Below are 20,892 nucleotides of genomic sequence, written 5' to 3'. Positions count from 1 at the left end.
CTCCTCTTGCTTGATCATAACAGGTTTATTTCTTTGTGAAGTGGATATACTTGCCAATTCAGTGAGCATTTAACTGTTTACGTGCCATGATCATACAAAAAAAAACAATCGGACAGGTTTTCTTGAGTTTATGAAAGAGGTTAGCTTTATTGTACTGAACGGAGCTAAGTAACATAATAAGTTCCAACGTGTATCTATATACACACACACACACACAAATAGGTTGCCGAGTGTGGGAGGTTAGATTACTTGAATTAGAGTCCAGCGAAATAAAAGGGGTAGAGAGGCGGTGGATGTTGGTGACTCGGCTGGCTTCAGGCTGAATTCAGTGGTCCCGCAACCTTCCTTTGGTAGCCCCGAGGCTTCCGGTTTGAAGATATGGATGGCTGATTAGGTGATTTATTTCGAGGGGTCGATGCCTGTAGCAAGGATATGCCTACATGGTCACAATCATCAGACAAGGTTTGAAGCTTGCAAGGTAGATTGGTGAAAGCAAAAGGAAGGAGGGGCCCCACCTGGGTCTTCTCTTGTCAGTGTCTAGCTGCTTGTCTGGCTGCTGCAGAAAAAACACCAGCTTAAGCGCACACGTGGTGGGCCTATCACATGACCATCACCCAGTGATTCAATCATGACGGTTTACCAAAGCGTATTCCCTCTTGCAACTTAATCACATCTCGGAATTCCATTCTCACAACCAGGGTTACATTGTTCAAGTGATTAGGTTTCTGTGGTTCGTCACCAGTTTAACATTCAGGTGATGGCCTTGATGCCTTGCTAATGGGAACAGGATAGGTAGTTCACTTAGATGTCCTAGTTCATTGCTCTGATTGTCTGCACAGAGGCATCAAGTTTCCATCTCAATGCATTGGAATATGGAGTACAGTGATACAAATTGGGATGGCCGTCTTTAGCTGCTAATTTAGAGTCACCTTTTATGTTTTTTTAAAAATTTAATTCAGGTTTCCAGCTGACAACAAAAAATAAATCATTCGATATAGCATGTTTTCATAACAATAGCCCTAAAACAAGCATATCAGGTCAGTTAGTATTGCCAAACTGATGAGATTTCTACACATAGTACCAGGTATACACTTTGGGAGACATCAAATCAGTAGACTAAGGCAATCGAACATGCTGCAGGCCACATATTTTCCCACTGCTCCACGACCATGGGAACAAAGACTTCACAATGTTATGTTCCAATAGCTGAATGCAGCTTAACGCATAGGAACCAAGTAATCTTGACCTACTTTTAATACTAAAACCACTTGCCCTACAAAGCACCATTGTAACCTACAAGTCAGAATGATATAGAATGAACAGAATTGACCATTCTAAAAGCAACAATCATGTATAAGATCAGGCAATCTCAACATTTTCCAGGTCTAAGCATATTTTAAACTGCATAATTTTTTTTGTTCAAAAATGACAATCAAATTCATGCTCTGTCAATTTTTCCAGTTTACTTTGAGGAAACAAGAACTGGGGGAAATGAAAAAGTGTGGAAAAAAACAAAATCACTAACTATGGTATACCAAAAAGCAAACACATTACTAAAAAAGAAACTGATGAGCAAAAATGGTCACATACAAATGTGATGAGTTACCCAAAGTTTTGTTTTTCCCTAATTGACAGTTTCAGGGTACAGATTATTATAGTTTAAAAGGAATAAATGGAAATGGATTTTAATTACTCAACATCTTAAATAGCAATCATGAATGACGAGACTAATACAAACAACAGACTTATTTTCTTTATGTTAGCAGACCATTTAGTTATTGAAAAGAAAAGGAGGACACCCCCTATTGTAGTTCTGAATTGACTAAAAAGAACTAACCAAAATGCTGCGTTAAAATTCCAAGGAATTACCTCATCGGCAGAGTTCTGAATGAACTAAGCTGCCCCTAAAGATAGTTAATCACTGACAAGAGGTCAGTGATCAAGCCTTTGTAAAATTAACACTGCTTGAACATTGAGACTAGAATTTTTAGAGGTTTATATTTAATCACATGCCTCAAAACCCTTCCATCAATGGGGGCAGGATTGCAGCTACCAAGACACATCACATGACAACTCTTAAGAATCAGACTATAGAAAGGCCTGTCAGATCACACAACTAAAAGCTGCTAATATTCATGCGATTTGTTAGTTCCAACCGATTTAGTACAAGAAACCACACTGATTTTAAGAAGGGGATGATGTAATCCATACCCGTCTTGATACCATGGCAAAAACAAATCAGCTTAAGCAAGTGCTAGATGGGGAAGTGCAATAAATGTTATCTAGTGCAATAAACAGAGGCGTGATCTTAAATAACATGTGATTTTCTTAAAGCTGTAAATGTTAACCAACAGAAATTCCAACCAGACGACAAAGATAAATAACCAAATAAAATCAAAGTCTACAACTCCAACACAGATCATGCTCATTTTACAACACTGATAAGCAGAGGGAATAAACTACTTCTTTAAGGGCTAAAATACTAATGATAGATAAACCAATCAGCTCACCACATTCATATATCACTTCATTGGTTGCAAAGCGTTTTGAAATGTCTGGATGTCATGAAAGGCACTATATAAATCCAAGTCTTTATTTTCAATGCAGATGAGGCTCTTGGAGCCTGGGAAGCCCACCTCTCCTATGCAAATTACCCTGGGGCCGCAAATATTGCCATGGCCTGGGAAAATACCCTAGAGGGGATGCCGCTCAATATTTAAACTTTCATGGGATTTTTTTTAAACTGGAAAACTAATCAGTAATTTATGGAAAGTGAAGTATTAGTGATGCAATTAATATACTTTATTTACACCTACACTCTTCTCAATCATTTAATCCTGCAAATGTAATTTTTATTGGTTTTTCACTTCCCAGATGTACTACCGATTGTCATGATCCTGCTTTTTTACTCCCCAGAAAATATGCGGGGTGCCTTTAAGGCTGTAAGAGATCAGTACTTCTTTAAGGCAGCCAGCTTCAGAAGTTACCAAGCGAAGGTGCATCTCGGTTGCCTGATAAAACCAGACAGACAGAGAGGGACAACAGGATATACAATGTTGCCATTTGACTTTGAAAACTGGCTTTGCAGGAACAGTTGAGACAGACATGCTGTGCCAGCATGTACTGAAGGAAATAGGAGAGAGCTCTCAGTCTATTTAAACCCTATTTACTATTCTTTCTCCAAATTTTAAAGAAGCTTTAAGCCAGATTAATTTCTTAAAAGAAAAAAATTATTGAACTGAATTCCCGCTGGAAAAAAGAATTTAATACTTCAACTACTGAACTGTAATTGCTGTGTTCATCGCGAGAAACAGTTTGATGCTTCAAATGCTGAACTGAATGACTGAATTTCTACCGTTAGATCCCATCAGACAACTGCAAAGACTTCAAGCAACCTTGGACTGTGTCTACATTGAAGATTCCATTTTGTAAGGAATGCACATCAAAGACTTTATTGTTATTTCTGTGTTTCGGGCAGCTAATTAAACAAATGCCAAACTATCAATAGTTTGAGTATATGTATGCAAATGCAGGAGTTAGATTCTTTAAATAAGTTATAAGGTCTTCAGATATTGGTTTATCTTAGTAGTGTTTAAGATTTTAGTTTTTTATCTATTAAACAGTTAATCTGTTGATATCTATAGATACTGGCATGGTTTGCCTCATTCGAGGGTTACTAAATGGTTTCATTTCGGCTGCTGCTTTCTTTGATTTGGAAAGCTTAAAGATATGTATGATGCAACCTGTGCAGCGACAGGACTGAATTGACAGTGCGTTGCTCCCACCATACTCAATCATATCTTGATTGAGGGCTTTGTTTCAAGCGATCGTACCATAACACTTATTCATAAGTTATCAAGACCAGCTCTCCCAGGTGATCAATTCCATAATCAATACTAAATAAAAACAAAAAGTGCTGGAAATACTCAGACCTGGAACGTTAATTCTGTTTCTTTCTCCAAAGATGGTGCCAGACCTGCTGAGCATTTCCAGCACTTTGTTTTTATTTCTGATTTCCAGCAGCCACAGTATTTTGATTTTACCATAATCAATACAGTTGTACACCTTAAAATTGCATAAGATAAAAGCTTAGAAGCTGTGAAATTGCAACAGTACCAGTTCCATAGCAGCACATCATAAAATTATAGAATGAGAAGCTAATATAAGCTACCAAATACAAACAAAAGTTGTTTAAAAGTAGAAACAAATATGTAAAAAGACAGATTTGCATTTATATAGCCCATTTGACATGTGGGAGTCTTTCAAACGTCAGTTGATTAGAATCCAGGACCGGCACGTTCCTGTGAGGAAGAAGGATAAGTTTGGCAAGTTTCGGGAACCTTGGATAACACGGGATATTGTGAGCCTAGTCAAAAAGAAAAAGGAAGCATTCGTAAGGGCTGGAAGGCTAAGAACAGACGAATCCCTTGAGGAATATAAAGACAGTAGAAAGGAACTTAAGCAAGGAGTCAGGAGGGCTAAAAGGGGTCATGAAAAGTAATTGGCAAACAGGATTAAGGAAAATCCCAAGGCTTTTTATACGTATATAAAGAGCAAGAGGGTAACTGGGGAAAGGGTTGGCCCACTCAAGGACAGAGAAGGGAATCTATGTGGGGAGCCAGAGGAAATGGGCGAGGTACTAAATGAGTATTTTGCATCAGTATTCACCAAAGAGAAGGACTTGGTGGAGGATAAGCCTAGGGAAGGGAGTGTAGATAGTCTCAGTCATCTCATTATCAAAAAGGTGGTGGTGTTGGGTGTCTTGCAAAGCATTCAGGTAGATAAGTCCCCAGGGCCTGATGGGATCTACCCCAGAATACTGAGGGAGGCAAGGGAAGAAATTGCTGGGACCTTGACAGAAATCTTTGCATCCTCATTGGCTACAGGTGAGGTCCTAGAGGACTGGAGAATAGCCAATGTTGTTCCTTTGTTTAAGAAGGGTAGCAAGGATAATCCAGGAAATTATAGGCCGGTGAGCCTTACGTCAGCGGTAGGGAAATTATTAGAGAGGATTCTTCGGGACAGGATTTACTCCAATTTGGAAACAAACAAACTTATTAGCGAGAGGTAGCATGGTTTTGCGAAGGGGAGGTCGTGTCTCACTAATTTGACTGAGTTTTTTGAGGAAGGGACGAAGATGATTGATAAAGGAAGGGCAGTGGATGTTATCTATATGGACTTCAGTAAAGCCTTTGACAAGGTCCCTCATGGCAGACTGGTACAAAAGGTGAAGTCACAGGGGATCAGAGATGAACTGGCAAGATGAATACAGAACTGGCTCTGTCATAGAAGACAGAGGGTAGCAGTGGAAGGGTGCTTTTCTGAATGGAGGGATGTGACTAGTGGTGCTCCGCAGGGATCAGTGCTGGGACCTTTGCTGTTTGTAGTATATATGAATGATTTGGAGGAAAATGTAGCTGGTCTGATTAGTAAGTTTGCGGACGACACAAAGGTTGGTGGAGTTGCAGATAGTGATGAGGACTGTCAGAGGATACAGCAGGATATAGATCGGTTGGAGACTTGGGCGGAGAAATGGCAGATGGAGTTTAATCCGGACAAATGTGAGGTAATGCATTTTGGAAGGTCTAATGCAGGTGGGAAGTATACAGTAAATGGCAGAACCCTTAGGAGTATTGACAGGCAGAGAGATCTGGGTGTACAGGTCCACAGGTCACTGCAAGTGGCAATGCAGGTGGATAAGGTAGTCAAGGCGGCATATGGCATGCTTGCCTTCATCGGTCGGGGCATAGAGTATAAAAAGTGGCAAATCATGCTGCAGCTGTACAGAACATTAGTTAGGCCACACTTAGAATATTGCATGCAATTCTCGTCGCCACACTACCAGAAGGACGTGGAGGCTTTGGAGAGGGTACAGAAGAGGTTTACCAGGATGCTGCCTGGTCTGGAGGGCATTAGCTATGAGGAGAGGTTGGATAAACTCGGATTGTTTTCACTGGAACGACGGAGGTGGAGGGGCGACATGATAGAGGTTTACAAAGTTAGAAGCGGCATGGACAGAGTGGATAGTCAAAAGCTTTTTCCCCAGGGTGGAAGAGTCAGTTACTAGGGGACATAGGTTTAAGGTGAGAGGGGCAAAGTTTAGGAGGGGATGTGCGAGGCAAGTTCTTTTACACAGAGGGTGGTGAGTGCCTGGAACTTGCTGCCGGGGGAGGTGGTGGAAGCAGGTACGATAGCGACGTTTAAGAAGCATCTTGACAAATACATGAATAGCATGGGAATAGAAGGACACAGTCCCCGGAAGTGCAGAAGGTTTTAGTTTAGGCAGGCATCAAGATCGGCGCAGGCTTGGAGGGCCGAATGGCCTGTTCCTGTGCTGTACTGTTCTTTATTTCACAACCTCAGGGCATCCCAAAGCACTTTTCAGCCAATGGCATGCTTCATAACTATAGTCACTGTTGTAATATAGGAAACGCGCAGCCAATTGGTGCACAGCTAAATCCCACATCAATGTGATAACAAGCAGATAATCTGTTTGATTAGTGATATTGGTGGTCGGATAAATATTGGCCATGGTACCAGGAAGAACTCCCCTGCTCTTCTTCGAAATAGTGCTGTGGATCGCTTACATCCAATGAGGAGGCCTCTAATTAATGTCTCACCCAAAAGACATTAAATTTACAGTCAAAGTTCAAGTCACAGAATCATGAAACGGTTACAGCACAAAAGGAGTCCATTTGGTCATTGTGTCCATGCTGGCTCTCTGGAACAGCAATTTAGCTAATCCCACTCTCCCCCTTAGCCCTACAAATTTTGTCTCTTCAGGCACTTACATTACTATAGTAACTACACTACTATAGTAACTACACCTCAAAGAATACTCCATTGGTTGTACAGAGCTTTGAGATGTCTGGTGGTTGTAAGAAGCACTGTATAAATATAAATGCAAGTCTTTCCTTCTTTCTTACTGAGACAATATCCTTTTGAAAGCCTTGATTGTATCTGCCGCCACACACTCTCAGGTAGTGCATTCCAGATCATAAACGCTCACTGCCAAAAAAAAGTGTTTCCTCGTAATGCCTTTGGTTCTTTTCCCAACCACCTTAAATCAGTGCCATCTGGTTCTCGATCCTTTCATAGAAATATAGGAGCAGGAGTAGACCATTCAGCCCATCGAGCCTGCTCCGCCATTCAATACGATCATGGCTGATCATCCACTTCATGCCTTTATCCCACACTATCCCCATACCCCTTCATGTCATTGGTATTTAGAAATATGTCAATTTCTACTTTAAACATACTCAATGACTGAGCTTCCACAGCCCTCTGGGGTAGAGAATTCCAAAGATTCACAACCCTCCAAGTAAAGAAATCTTGCCTCACCTCTGTCAGACTTCCCCCTTATTTTGAGATTGTGCCCCTGGTTCTAGATTCCCCAGCCAAGGGAAATATCTTACTTGCATCTACCCTGTCTATCTCTAAGTATTTTGTAGGTTTCAACAAGATTACCTCTCATTCTTCAAAACTCTTGAGAATACAGGCCCAGTTTCCCCAATCGCTTTTCACAGGACAGTCCCGCCATCCCGGGAACAAGTCTGGTGAACGTTCGTTGCACGCCCTCTCTGGCATTAATATCCTTCCTAAGGTAAGGGGACCATAACTGCACACAGTACTCCAGGTGTGGTCTAACCAAGGTTCTATACAATTGAAGCAAGGCTTCACTACTCCTGTACTCGCCAATTGGAACAAAATCTGTCCATTGACTCTGTCTAGACCCTTCATGAATTTGAACACTTCTATCAAATCTCCACTTAATCTTCCCTTGTCCAAGGAGAACAACCCTAATTTCTCCTAGCTATCTATGTACTGAAGTCCCTCATCCATGGAACCGTTCTGGTAAATTTTTTCAGCATCCTCTCTAAAGCCTTCACATCCTTCCTACGTGTGGTGCCCAGAATTAGACACGGTACTCTAGTTGAGGCTGTGTCAGAGTTTTATAAAGGTTCATCATGATTTTCTTATTTTTGTACTCTTATGCCTCTATTTATAAAGTCCAGGAACCTGTATGCCTAATTAACCAGTTTCACAACTTGCCCTGCCACTTTCAACGATTTGTGCACTTATACCCCCCAGGTTTCTCTGCTCCTGCAACCACTTTAGAATTGTGTCTTTTATTTTATATTGCCTCTCCTCATTCTTCCCACTAATATGCATCACTTTACACTTCTCCAAATTAAATTTCATCTACTGACTGTCCGCCCATTCCACTATCCTCCTTGCAGTTTCTTGTACTTCTAAGTTTAGTACCATCTACAAATTTGGAAATTGTGTCCTGCAGACCCAAGTCTAGGTCATTAATATACATCAAGAAAAGCAGTGGCCCTAGTCCTGACCCCTGGGGAAGCCCACTATATACCGTCCTCTAGTCGGAAAAACAACTGTTCACCACTTCTCTTTTGTATTTTGTGTTCATCCTTTTCTTACATCTAACTCATTGAATAAGTTGAAATTTGAAACCTTGAAATATTAGTGAGAACAGTACTGAAATGAAGCAAACGTGCATGCACTAATGACCATAGTTCAACATACTATTCATTTGGAGGATGCACAGCTCTTCGTTCAGGTGTCAGGCTGCAATTCCTGGCATTCCAATGATCAAGAAATCCTATTAACAAGCTCCAACAGTGTGCATTTTCTATAAATAAATACCTATATACAGAAGAGCAGGATTAATAGCTATTCAAAGGAACTGAAGAACACTTGAGGTAACCGTTCAGGAATTGTAATTTTACAAAAAATACGTTACGAAGGATGAAAGTTAACATTTTTCAAAAATCTTTGAAAGAAAATTCAGCACTGACAATAATAAAGGACAGAAATAAAAGTGGAAGGAAAAGGAAGTTACTGTTTTCATACTTTCATGCCTATTTCCATGGTATTCAAGCATTTCAACAAACTCAGATTCCTGTCTAGAAAAGCCATAGAGACCAAAGCTATCAATCATTACTAATACTACTGCTGCAATCACAAGAGTGTTTTATTGCTCAGGTTAAATCAAGTACATTTTTTTTCCTGGATTTAAAACTAACTTTTTAAAAACAATGTATTTAATGTACACCACAGAAAGAGAGCATATAGCTATGATTGCTCGTCTATGAGCTGTATACTTTTCAGACTGCTACCTGCCTGCAGTTACTTGAATTTTATTGACTCTTTCAGAAACTGAATGCGGCCACATTATAAACTGGGTCAAGGTTAGACGCTAAAGGCAGTGTTTATAACCAATCCTGGCTATAATTTTCCAAGTATTTTAACTCTATGCACATTCTGAAAAGAGGAGATTCTTGTTTGGCAAACTAGAACTCAAAACAATGATCAATTTGAGTGCTGTTGATACACCCACACCAAGCCAGGTCAGCTATTCTTATGATTATATAATAAAGGACTGATAAATGGCTACATTTTCTTTCTGTGCCTGCTTAATCCATCATTGTTTTAATTAAGAGAGGAAGCTGAAATGATTTAGTGACGTGCAATCAGGAATTTATTGTAGAGGCAAATTTGACCCAGACTGGTAGCAAGCTGAAAAACATCACACCACGGTCAATGCTCCTGTATGATTATACGACATATTCATACAGATTGATACCTTTTAACCCTTTGACCAGCCAATCCACATCTCTGGCACTGAAAAACAATATTCCAAGATAAAGTTCATCCATCTTCATCTGTGCACAATTATACAAATTTTGTGCTTTTTTGAAAAAAAACTTAGTTTATAAAATTGTTTAAAGGCTCTGGGGGATCAAATTGGATAGTGGAGGCATGGGGATTGAAATGCACAATTAACCTGCGCCTGCTTAGTGTAACGCAGGCAGTATGGCAACATGGTGCTGCCTGCTTGTTTGAACGATAACTGTGCTGTTCATTGGCTGCAGGCATCAGCAGGAGACTTAAAATCGTAACGTGCTAGCACCTCTTAAAGCTTGTCTGAACCTTTTCTTAAAGAGAAAGTGTCATTGTTCCTGGAGCAGGTGCTCGCAGTCAGTGAATTTGACCTGGGAAAGAGTGAAGGATAACAACATGGGGGAGCGCAGGCTCCAAAATTTTCCAATGCTGCACTGGAGGCTTTCATGGAGGTGGTGAAAAGTAGATGTAAACTGTATCCGCAGGGAGTCAGGAGACCCCCTAGACTCAAAAGGCAGTGGGAACATATAGCCATGGAAGTCAATGCCAGGAGTCAAGATCTGAAGAACTGGATGCAATGCTGCAAGAAGCTCAATGACTTCACAGGACTGGTCAGTCAGTGAATGCATCTTCAAATGCCATATCCTACCAAAATATCTCCAGCTTGGAAGGAACAGACACACAAAGGTTCATTTCCATGATCATCTTCACAGCCACTGGTATTGCAGTTCTTGCCCTGCTAAAGTTGGCGTTGTGGCTGCTGCATGTGGCAGATTTCAGTGAGGACATCCTTATAGAAGTGCAGACATCCTACACATTGCTCTTTGCTGAGGTTCAGGTAGGAGCATTGCTTCCTGAACATACTGGACTGTCATGGCCTCACTTGTACTCCTGCTCCCTCTTCGAGCAGCTTGCCCTGCTTTGCATGGCCTCTGTTCATTCTCCCAATCATGCTGTATTCCAAGGAGAATGCCTACTAGTGCACCTATGTCTGGAAGCAACTGGTTTGTGCAGAAGCCATGAAGTCAGCAAAAAGTCCTTCAGCAACCTGCCACACCATTCCTTAATGTGTTGCTGCAGAGCCATAAGGGCAAAACACTGCCTGCTCCCACCAAAAGATGGAAGTGTCCAGCAGGTTTGCCCCCTTTTGTAAAAAGGACAAAAAGCTTCTCAGTTCTGGGGCCTACCTGGTCAGGACAGTGGCTTGGAGATTCCACTTACATCCCTCCAAGTTCTTGGATGCCTGTTTTGTGCCTGCATGCAGGCGTCAACTGCAGACACATCATGGGCCTTGTATATGGCAAATGGAACTTCAACCTGCTCCAGGCCCCCACAGACATTTAAGGAGACCAAAATTTAGTCCAGGGCGGGAAGGCTTGAGAATGGCTTTCCCACCCCGCTGCCAATTGAGGCCCTTAACTAATTAACCCCCAATTCAGGGCTTCTTCCCAACACAGCTGCAATCACCCGTGCTGCAAGTGGTCCTGTTGCTGCATGGGAGGCACAGCATGAAAAACCGTGCGGGCTGCTTCCTGGCTCAGCGGGGGTGGGGGGGGCCTCATTCAAAGGCACCAGAGACTCCTGCCCTTGCTGCCTCCCCCACCCTGACCTGACCTACCTTAAGCCTAGTTCTAGCGCCGCTACTCGTTGTCCTATTGCATGCCTTGGTGCAGAGTGGGGACCAGGAGGCCCTCTAGACAGACACGGAGATGGCAGTGGGAGCAGATAACCATCATGGTCCATGCCAGTGCAGCAGCCCCAAGGACTGGATGCAGTGGCGCAAAACGTTTAATGGCCTCACGTAAGTGGTCAAGGTCAGTGAATGCAGGTTCAAATGCCATATCCCATCAACTGCACCACCAGCCTTTACTCACTTTCAAGTAACCTTTATTAACCATGACTCATACTTCAATCAGTTTCACCTCAACCTGACATATAGCACTGCTGCAAGCCTCACACTCAAATCTCAGCTTTCACAGACTGCCAGCTATTCAGCCATGACAAGCACATTGGCCAAACTGACTGCACCACACTCACTTGCATACTGCCCTCTCTTGCAGGACAAGATAGCGCACAACTGGAGGCAGCAGGAGCTAACTAGCAGGGGACAGGCATGGCTGTATGTCCTCACCCCAATGGAGAAGGTGGTGCTTGCCATCATTGGAGCTGCCATAACCAAGGCCATGACCAGCAGTGGGACCGAAACCATTTTAAGATAATGGTATTCTCCCATCTAAAGCTCCTCCACACATCCCACAATCTCTTCTGATTTAAAAGCTGAAGATAGTTTAAAGATGCACTTCCTGCTTTCCCCACGAGGAGCAGTGCTCATTCTCATAACCTGTACTTTACTGACTGGCTTTATGTATTCCTTCTTCTCGCTTTGATCCATAAATCATTGCCATGGAATCAGTCATTTATGGCACAGGAGGCGGCATTTGGCCCATTGAGTCCATGCTGGCTCTCCACGGAACTATTCAATCAGCCCTACTCCCCTGTCCGATCCCCGTAGCCCTGCAAGCCTATTTCCTTCGAGCGGCCATCCAATTTCCTTCTGAAGTCATTGATTGTTTCCGCTTCCACCCCCCATGTTTGCAGAGTGTTCCAGGTTATTACCATCCGCTGCGCAAAAAGGTTCTTCCTCATACTCCCCCTGCATCTCTTGCCGAAAACCTTTCAATCTGTGTCCCCTAGTCCTTGCACCATTAGTTAATGGGAACAGCTTTTCCTTGTCTAACTTATCTAAGGCGGTCATAATCTTGTACACTTCTATTAAATCTCCTTTGTTCTAAGGAGAACAAACCCAGCTTTTCCAACATAGCCTTTTAACTAAAATCTTCCATCCCTGGAACCATTCTGGTACATCTCCTCTGCATCCTCTTACATCCTTCCTGAAGTGACCAGAACTGGATGCAACACTCCAGTTGGGGCCTAACCAGAGCTTTATAAATGGTTCAGCATAACTTCCCTGCTTTTGTACTCAATGCCTCTATTTATGAAGCTCAAAATCCCATGTGCTTTACTAACCACACTCTCAATATGTCCTGCCACCTTCAAAGAGCAAAGTCATCTTTTATACTGCTGTCAATTCAACTTTCTTATTGATACCAGCACCTCTTCCAGGTGGACCCACTAAACGAGCACTGTCCTCATCTGCCTGCTTTATGCTGTGCATTAGAGAAATTCTTGTTAAACTAAGTCGAATGCTGCACCCCAAAAACACAGACTTGAATAAAACAGTTCACTGGCAAAAATCCATTTCCCTAGGAAGGATGCACAGCTAGAGGTTTCACACACAACAATGGCATCACTATTTGACAAAAGATAGTGTAGCATTGGTAAAAGTAAGGATTAAATTTAATCTTGTAAATCCTTAACATGGGTAATTTTCTTTACCTCATTATCAGTGCCAACGTCCAGCATCACTGGTAAACACTGCTGGGGATTCATTCCAACGCATGCTGTGTAGAGTGCTAGCTTGCCCACTGGAATGCCCATTCCATAACTCCCAAGGTCACCAAGACCCAGGATACGCTCCCCATCTGTGATCACAATAGCCTGCAGGGAAAAAAATGTCAGAGTTAGAGGCAGCAGCAACACTATTTATGTAACTAGATAGCACCAAAATGCTTCAAGGAGAGGATATCGAATTACATGCATACAAACATACAAATTAGGAGCAAGAGTAGGCCCTTCGGCCTCAACTCCACTTTCTTGTCTGCCACCGATAACCTTTGTCTCCCTTGGCAATCAAGAATCTATCTAACTCAGCGTTAGAAATATTCAATGACCCTGCCTCCACTGCTCTCTGGGGAAGAGAATTCCACAGCCCAATGATCCTCAGAAAAAATTTCTTCTCATCTTCATCTTAAATGGGAGACCACTTATTTTTAAACTGTGTCCCCTGGTTCTAATCGCTCTCATAAAGAGAAACATCCTCTCAGCATCCACCCTGTCAAGTCCCCTCAGAATCTTGTATGTTTCAGTAAGACCACCTCTCATTCTTCTAAACTCCAATGGATACAGGCTCAATTTTTCCTCACAAGATAATCCCTTCATCCCAGGAAGCAGTCGAGTGAACCTCCTCTGAACTGCTTCCAATGCAATTATATCCTAAGTAAGGAGACCAAAACGGCACACAGTACTCCAGATGTGACCTTACCACCAATCTGTACAACTGCAGAAAAACTTCTTTACTTTTATATTCTATTCCCCTCACAATAAACGCCAACATTCCATTTGCCTTCCTAATCACTTGCTGTACCTGCATACCTTTTGTGAATATACCAGGATACCAAAATCCCTCTGTACTAGAGTTCTGCAATCTCTCTCCATTTAAATATACTGCTTTTCATTCTTCATGACAAAGTGAACAACCTCACATTTTCCCACATTATACCTCATCTGCCAAATTTTTACCCACTCACTTAACCTGTCTAAATCCCTGTGCAGACTCCATATGTCCTCACCAGAATTTACTCTCCTACCTGTGTGTCAAGAGCAAATTTAGCAACCATACATTCAGTCCCTTCATCCAAGTCATTGATATAGATTGCAAATAGTTGAGGCCCCAGCACTGATCCCTGTGGCACTCCACTAGTTACAGCTTGCCAACTCGAAAATGACCCATTTATCCCTACTTTCTGCTTCCTGTTAGCTAACCAATCCTCTATCCATGCTAATATATTACCCCCGACACCATGAACTCTTATTTTGTGTAGCAACCTTTGATCTGGCACCTCAAATACATCTACAGGTTCCCCTTTATCCACATTGCTTGTTATTTCCTCAAAGAACTCTAATAAATTAGTCAAACATGATTTCCCTTTCACAACCATGTTGACTCTGCCTGAATGCATTAAGATTTTCTACGTGCCCTGCTATAACCTCCTTAATAGATTCTAGAATTTTCCCTAATACAGATGTTAGGCTAACTAGCCTGTAGTTTCCCGCTTTCTGTCTCCCTTCTTTCTTGAATAGGGGAGTTACATTTGCTATTTTCCAATCTGATGGGACCTTTCCAGAATCTAGGGAATTTTAGAAAATTACCCACATGCTGAGTCCCTGATCTCAAGTCATAAGGTTAGAGAGGGGAAGTTAGAAGCAATGTAGGTCACTGCTGGTCCTCAAACTGGTTTTGAAGAACTTTGCCAGATGCCAGATATTTGGTAACCTGTCCGGTTCAGCCAATAGTGCTTTTACTGTTGGTCCATCAGAGGACTGACTGGGAGAAGGGATTAAAAAAACAAGCTCAGAAATGCTACTGTGTCTTTCGCTGAAACTCTGACAGCGGAATCCATTGGAATTGGCTCAAAACAGCTGTTTCCCAGAGAATTCCAGTGGTGACCGGTGAAGTTTGGCTATAACTCTCAGAATCTCAGTGCCAAGACTGGGCAAGGGGAATAGGAACTTAGCAATTCAGCTTGTCCCTTTGCAAAGTTTTAGTTAATGACTAGAGTGAAAACTTACTTTGGTGACTTTTTTTAAAAATTGCACATGGAGTTGTTGAACCCTATGGTTCAATTCCTCGGACACACCTCATTACAGTTAGCACAAAGCTATGGGAAAGTGTTATTTTTACTCAAATACAACATCAGAAGCACTTGGATATGCAATCAAAAAATAGGCATTATCTTGAAATTTGTGAGTTTTACACAGATTAATGAACTTTTTAATTAGAACACCCTGTTGCTTATTTTTTTTTTAAATTGAAATTGAATCAGCAACCATTTAAGGACAGTGGATTTTTGCACACTTTTAAACTACCAAGTTTATTATAGGATGCCAATTGCAATTGAATTTCTATAAACTTTCCCCTTCCTTCCACCATTGCTGTTAACTCATGCTGGGGTATAGTTCCCTAGGGATTGATAGCTCACTAGTATCTTACCTGAATGACTGCCTTTCACACATGGGCCTTGGCAATGAGCATTAGCAGGCTATAGAATCACAGGCCTGTCTTACTGTGAACCTAGTCTTGCCGTTTGCTAACAAACAAGCATAATTTACAGCAAGGATCATTGGAATGAGATCAGGAGTGGGAATCCTGGCTGATTTTTCATTGCCCTAGCCCAGAAGATACTGAGATTAACTGTATTGTCACCCATCCCCACTCTGTTATTGATGGGTCCGTTAGCTCAGCCAAGGAATCAAACACAGATGACATTGTTAAGATGAAAGCAAAATACTGCAGATATTGGAAATCTAAAATAAAAACTAAGTTCTGATGAAAGATCAACGTTAACGGTTTCTCTCTACACAGACGCTGCCAGACCTGCTGTGTATTTCCAGCATTTTGTTTTTATTATAGACATTAACTCCATTGTTTTAGAAAATGTATCTGCCCTTATACTACTCTTTCCAATTTCATAATTTCTCACCAACTAAACTGTGCAAAAACAGGGGTGGCACATTTTGGAAGTCCTCTGTATAGTAGCACATAAGGGAGACCGGGGCAATGACAGGACAAGTCACCCTCCTTGTGTGAACTTGCAGTTAGCGTATTTAGCAGCTGCAATCTGGGGACAGACTGCCTACCTGATCTTTAGGCCTTGTGTGATGCATCCTCTGGGCAAACCAACGAGCAAAAAAGTAGAAACCAAATACTCAATATGTTTAAGACATAATGTGATGGAAATCACACCTGCTAAATGAAAACATTAATTTAGTCATATGGGGCACTACTTGAGCTTTTTTTTTTAAACTGGACATTGCACATAACTTGTTTAAAAAGACCACAGAGCTGAACAGCTGAAAAGATGGTTGCACATTTGCATTCTGAGACACAGTTGAATAGAGAGACAATGGAAGTGCTCATTGATTCAATTACCAAGATTGGTCTGGGCAATTGTGATGATCCACATCTTGTCAAACAGCTAGAACTCAACATCCCACCGAGTATGTCTAGAAAGCTTTGCAGTCCAGAGATAACAACAGTGCCCCCTCTCCCCCACCCCCAAGAAGCTGCTGTTTCCAACAATTAGATGGTCATACGACCTACCTGCTGGCCAGACTGGGGGCTTTTTGAATTGTACCACCCAGAAAGAGATCAGACTGCGATTTGAACAGAAAGGAGGATAAGGAAGGTCTCTCTGCCTCTGTCTCTCTCTCCAGCAAAGTCCCAGGAAAGCCATGGTGACAGCATAAGCCTCAAGACTACTGAACTTTACAGGCGACTACCAAGATGACAACTGAAACCTCTCTTCGGCCTTCTGGTACCAGAGAAGCAAGTCTGAAATTGTGCTCTGAGCCCCAACGAGAACTCCAAGATCTCAACTTCAACCAAGGACTTTACATCAAAAACAAAAGACAGTAACTGAATTCCATTTATTGCCAACCCTATTTCATGCCCCTCCCCCAATTCTTTCTCCTCCTCTATTTTTGTCTTTATCGCATACGCTTGCTAGCATGATTACATCGCGTATTTTAGTAATTTTAACCTAGTTAGAGTGGTGAGGCAAATAAACTTACATCTTTCTTGTTTAAAACTAAGAAAACCTGTCTGATTGGTTCATTTGCAATTACAATTAGAGAGCAGTGAACAAAGACTCACTGAGGTGAAGCTAAAAACCACTCTGTTTTAAAAGATAAACCCTGTTATGGCCAAACCAGGAAAGGGGCAAGGAGGGAGCCAGAGACCCCTTTCTCACCCGGTCGTAACAATTATGTTAAAAAAAAAAAGAAGAATACTGACATTTTAAAACAAACACAGGGTTTCAGTAGGCACACAGCATTTCAAACATACCTGAATATCAGTCGCAGGCCAGGACTTCAGTAGTGTAGCAATGTGCCCTCGGTCATGTATAGTAATAAAAAGACCCCTGAGAGATTAAAAATAGTTTTGTTACATGGCTTTCATTAAAATCATATCACAATTTCACTAACAAACCTAAGTCGGGTAAGGTCAATCCCAAGAGATGATTTGGCACACCATGTACCTCGAATGTTGCCAAATTAAAATAAAGTTATTATTTTTGGTCACTATGTTTCAGACCCCAAAATAACAACCATGGTTATTAACAACAACAACGTATTTGCATGCACCATATTGTAAAGTACCTATATAGTACAGTCAGACAAATATTCTACACTAATTTTGTAGGATAGGTTAAGTTTTGTTAGGACTTCCCTGCAAATGTGACTTGTGAAAATAATTTATTTTTCTAAATCAGCAAGGAGGTTCAAATAAGGTTGCGAACCTGGCAGTACACAATAAAATGTCAACACAGATCACAAAGCAGATAAAGTACCATGGACTGAGCCAGATACAACAAGCCGGCAAGACTATTTAAAGAAGTCACTTCTATTAATCCAATCCAAACCAAACCAGTGTCTGGCACTTATTTAAAATAAACACAAGTGTTGATTACATTGACATATGGAAACATGCCAGTACAATACAGTACAGCGCGGTGCAGTTAGCTGCTTCAGGGCCAATGCAGCATTCATATTGGCTAGCACGTTCTTTTGTGCAGAGGTAGACCAACAATTGCAGTATGATCGATTTGTTGTACACTTCAGAAAGTCATGATAGCCTTCAAAAACACTCCACAGTAAATGAAATTATGAAGCATTATACTTTAAAGTAAAAACCCAACAAAGCTGGCTTAAATTCAATGACAGTGACCCTGAAATTTTCTCCCAATCTCCCAATGAATCCCTGCCAAATTTCAAAGTCAGTATCTTCCAGCCTCACTAACGAGAATGAAAACACAAAATGCTGGAAGTACTCAGCATGCCTGGCAGCATCTGTGGAGCGAGCAACAGAGTTACCATTTCAAGTCTGACTTTTCATCAGAATTCAGTGAATTCCCTTAATAGGATTACAGGTTCAAACAATGTCACATTACTTAAAAGTTTTTCATGGCTCAGCTGCATAAGCGGGGATGAAGAAGAGTGGAAGAGCAATAGTGATAGGGGATTTGATACTCAGGAGATCAGACAGGCATTTCTGCAGCAGTAAATGTGACTCCAGGATGGTTTGTTGCCTCCCTGGTGCCAAGGTCAAGGATGTCACAGAGCAGCTGCAGGACATCCTTCTGGGGGAGGGTGAACAGTCAGAGGTCGTGGTCCACATTGGTACCAATGACATAGGTAGGAAGAAGGATGAGCTCCTGAAAGTAATTTCAGGGAGTTACGAAGGAAATTAAAAAGCAGCACATCTAAAGAAGTAATCTCAGGATTACTCCCAGTGCCACGTGCTAGTGAGCATAGGATTAGGAGGATTGATCTTTTGAACACGTGGCTGGAGAATTGGTGTAAGAGGGAGGGCATCAGGATCAGTTCTGGGGCAGGTGGGACTTGTACAAGATGGACGGGCTACATCTCAACAGGACCTGAACCAACATCCTCACAGGGAGATTTGCTAGTGCTGTTGGGTAGGGTTTAAACTAGCTTGTGAGGGGGATGGGAACCAGAGGGGTAGCTCAAATTGGAAGGAAGTAAAGCTGGTAACAGGAGGTAGAAAAGTAGCAAGTGACATTAGAAGGCAGGCGAAACAAAGGTGAGCATCAACTAGGCTTAGAATGCAGAATGTCAAGATAATAAAGTTAAGGGCACTCTACCTGAATAAATGCAGCATTCGCAACAAGATAGATGACTTAAAGGCCCAAATAAAAAAGGTAAATGGGTATGATCTAATTGCCATAACAGAAATGTGGCTACTGGGTGACCAAGACTGGGAACTGAATATTCAAGGATATTTGACATTTAGGAAGGAGGGCAGGCAAAAAGGAAAAGGAAGTGGTGTTGCGCTGATAAGGGATGGGACCAGTACATTAGTAAGGGAGGATCTCAAATTGGAAGAACAAAATGTGGAATCTGTTTGGGTGGAGCCAAGAAACAACAAGGGGCAGCAAACATTGGTAGGAGCTGTTTATAGGCCACCAAACAGTAGTGGCAGTGTGGGGCATGGCATTAATCAGGAGATTAGAGAAGCATGTAGCATGGGTAATACAGTAAGCATGGGCGAATTCAATCTGCATATGGACTGGGTAAACCTAATGAGCACTAATGCTATAGAAGAGGAGTTTCTGGAGTGCGTTAGGATGGTTTTCTAGAGCAGTTTGTTGAGGAACCGACTAGAGAACAGGCTATTTTAGATCTAATATCATGTAATGAGAAAGGGCTAATTAATAATATTGTTGTAAAAGAACCTTTAGGGATGAGTGACCATAATAGGATAGAATTTTGCATTACGTTTGAAAGTGAGGTAGTTCAATTTGAAACCAGGAAATTATGAAGGTATGAGGGGCAAATTGGCTGAGGTGGATTGGAAAAATACATTAAAAGGTATGACAGTATATAGGCAATGGATAGTCTTTAAAGAAATATTATAGTTTACACAACCGTACATTCTTTCAAGGCACAAAAAACCCAAAAGTAAAGGCAGTCAACCATGGCTAACAAAGGAAGTTAAGGCCTGTAAGATTAAAAGAAAAGGCCTATAAAGTTGCTAGAAATAGTAGCAAACCTGAGGATTGGGAGGATTTTAAGCATACAGCAAAGGAGGACCAAGAAACTGAAAGAAAGGGAGAATAGAATATGAATCTTAGCTAGCAAAAAATATAAACATGGACTGTAAAAGCTTCTACAGGTACGTAAAAAGGAAACATTTGGCTAAGACAAATGTGGGTCCATTACAGGCAGAGTCAGGAGAATTTATAATGGGGAATAGAGAAATGGCAGAGAAGCTAAATGATTAATTTGTGTCTGTCTTCACTGAGTAAGATACAAGAAATCTCCCAGAATTAGAGATCCAAGGGATTAGTGGAAAAATGAGGAATGGAAGGAAATTAGTATTAGTCAGAAGGTTGTGTTAGAGACATTAATGGGGCTGAAGGATGACAACTCCCCAGCACCTGATGTTCTACAGCCCAGAGGGTTGAAAGAGGTAGCTATGGAGATGGTGGAGGCATTGATCATCTTCCAAAATTCTACAGATTCTGGAACAGTTCCTGCAGGTTGGAAGGTTGCAAATGTCACCCCACTATTTAAGGGAGGGAGGGAGAGAGAAAACAGGGAATTACAGACCTGTTAGCGTTATATCAGTTTTTTTTTTATTTAGAGATACAGCACTGAAACAGGCCCTTCAGCCCACCGAGTCTGTGCCGACCAACAACCACCCATTTATACTAACCCTACAGTAATCCCATATTCCCTATCACCTCCCTACACTAGGGGCAATTTACAATGGCCAATTTACCTATCACCTGCAAGTCATTTTTTGGATGTGGGAGGAAACCGGAG

At 41.7% G+C, this 20,892-nt stretch overlaps 1 protein-coding gene across 3 annotated transcripts in view; it reads right to left on the bottom strand.

Annotated features, from left to right (window-relative positions):
• Positions 1-20,892, bottom strand: part of me1 (malic enzyme 1, NADP(+)-dependent, cytosolic) — a 521,038-nt gene that overhangs the window by 318,290 nt on the left and 181,856 nt on the right. For all 3 annotated transcript variants that reach the window (XM_068026008.1, XM_068026010.1, XM_068026009.1), the window contains exons 4-5: positions 17,390-17,465; positions 13,042-13,203 (exon numbers count right to left, since the gene is read on the bottom strand). In XM_068026008.1, coding sequence (XP_067882109.1) covers positions 13,042-13,203; positions 17,390-17,465 — 238 coding nt within the window. The remainder of the gene's footprint in view (positions 1-13,041; positions 13,204-17,389; positions 17,466-20,892) is intronic.

The sequence above is a fragment of the Heterodontus francisci genome, chromosome 3 (genome assembly GCF_036365525.1).
Source record: "Heterodontus francisci isolate sHetFra1 chromosome 3, sHetFra1.hap1, whole genome shotgun sequence".
Classification (NCBI taxonomy): Eukaryota; Metazoa; Chordata; class Chondrichthyes; order Heterodontiformes; family Heterodontidae; genus Heterodontus; species Heterodontus francisci.
This window is presented reverse-complemented; position numbering and strand designations above follow the sequence as displayed.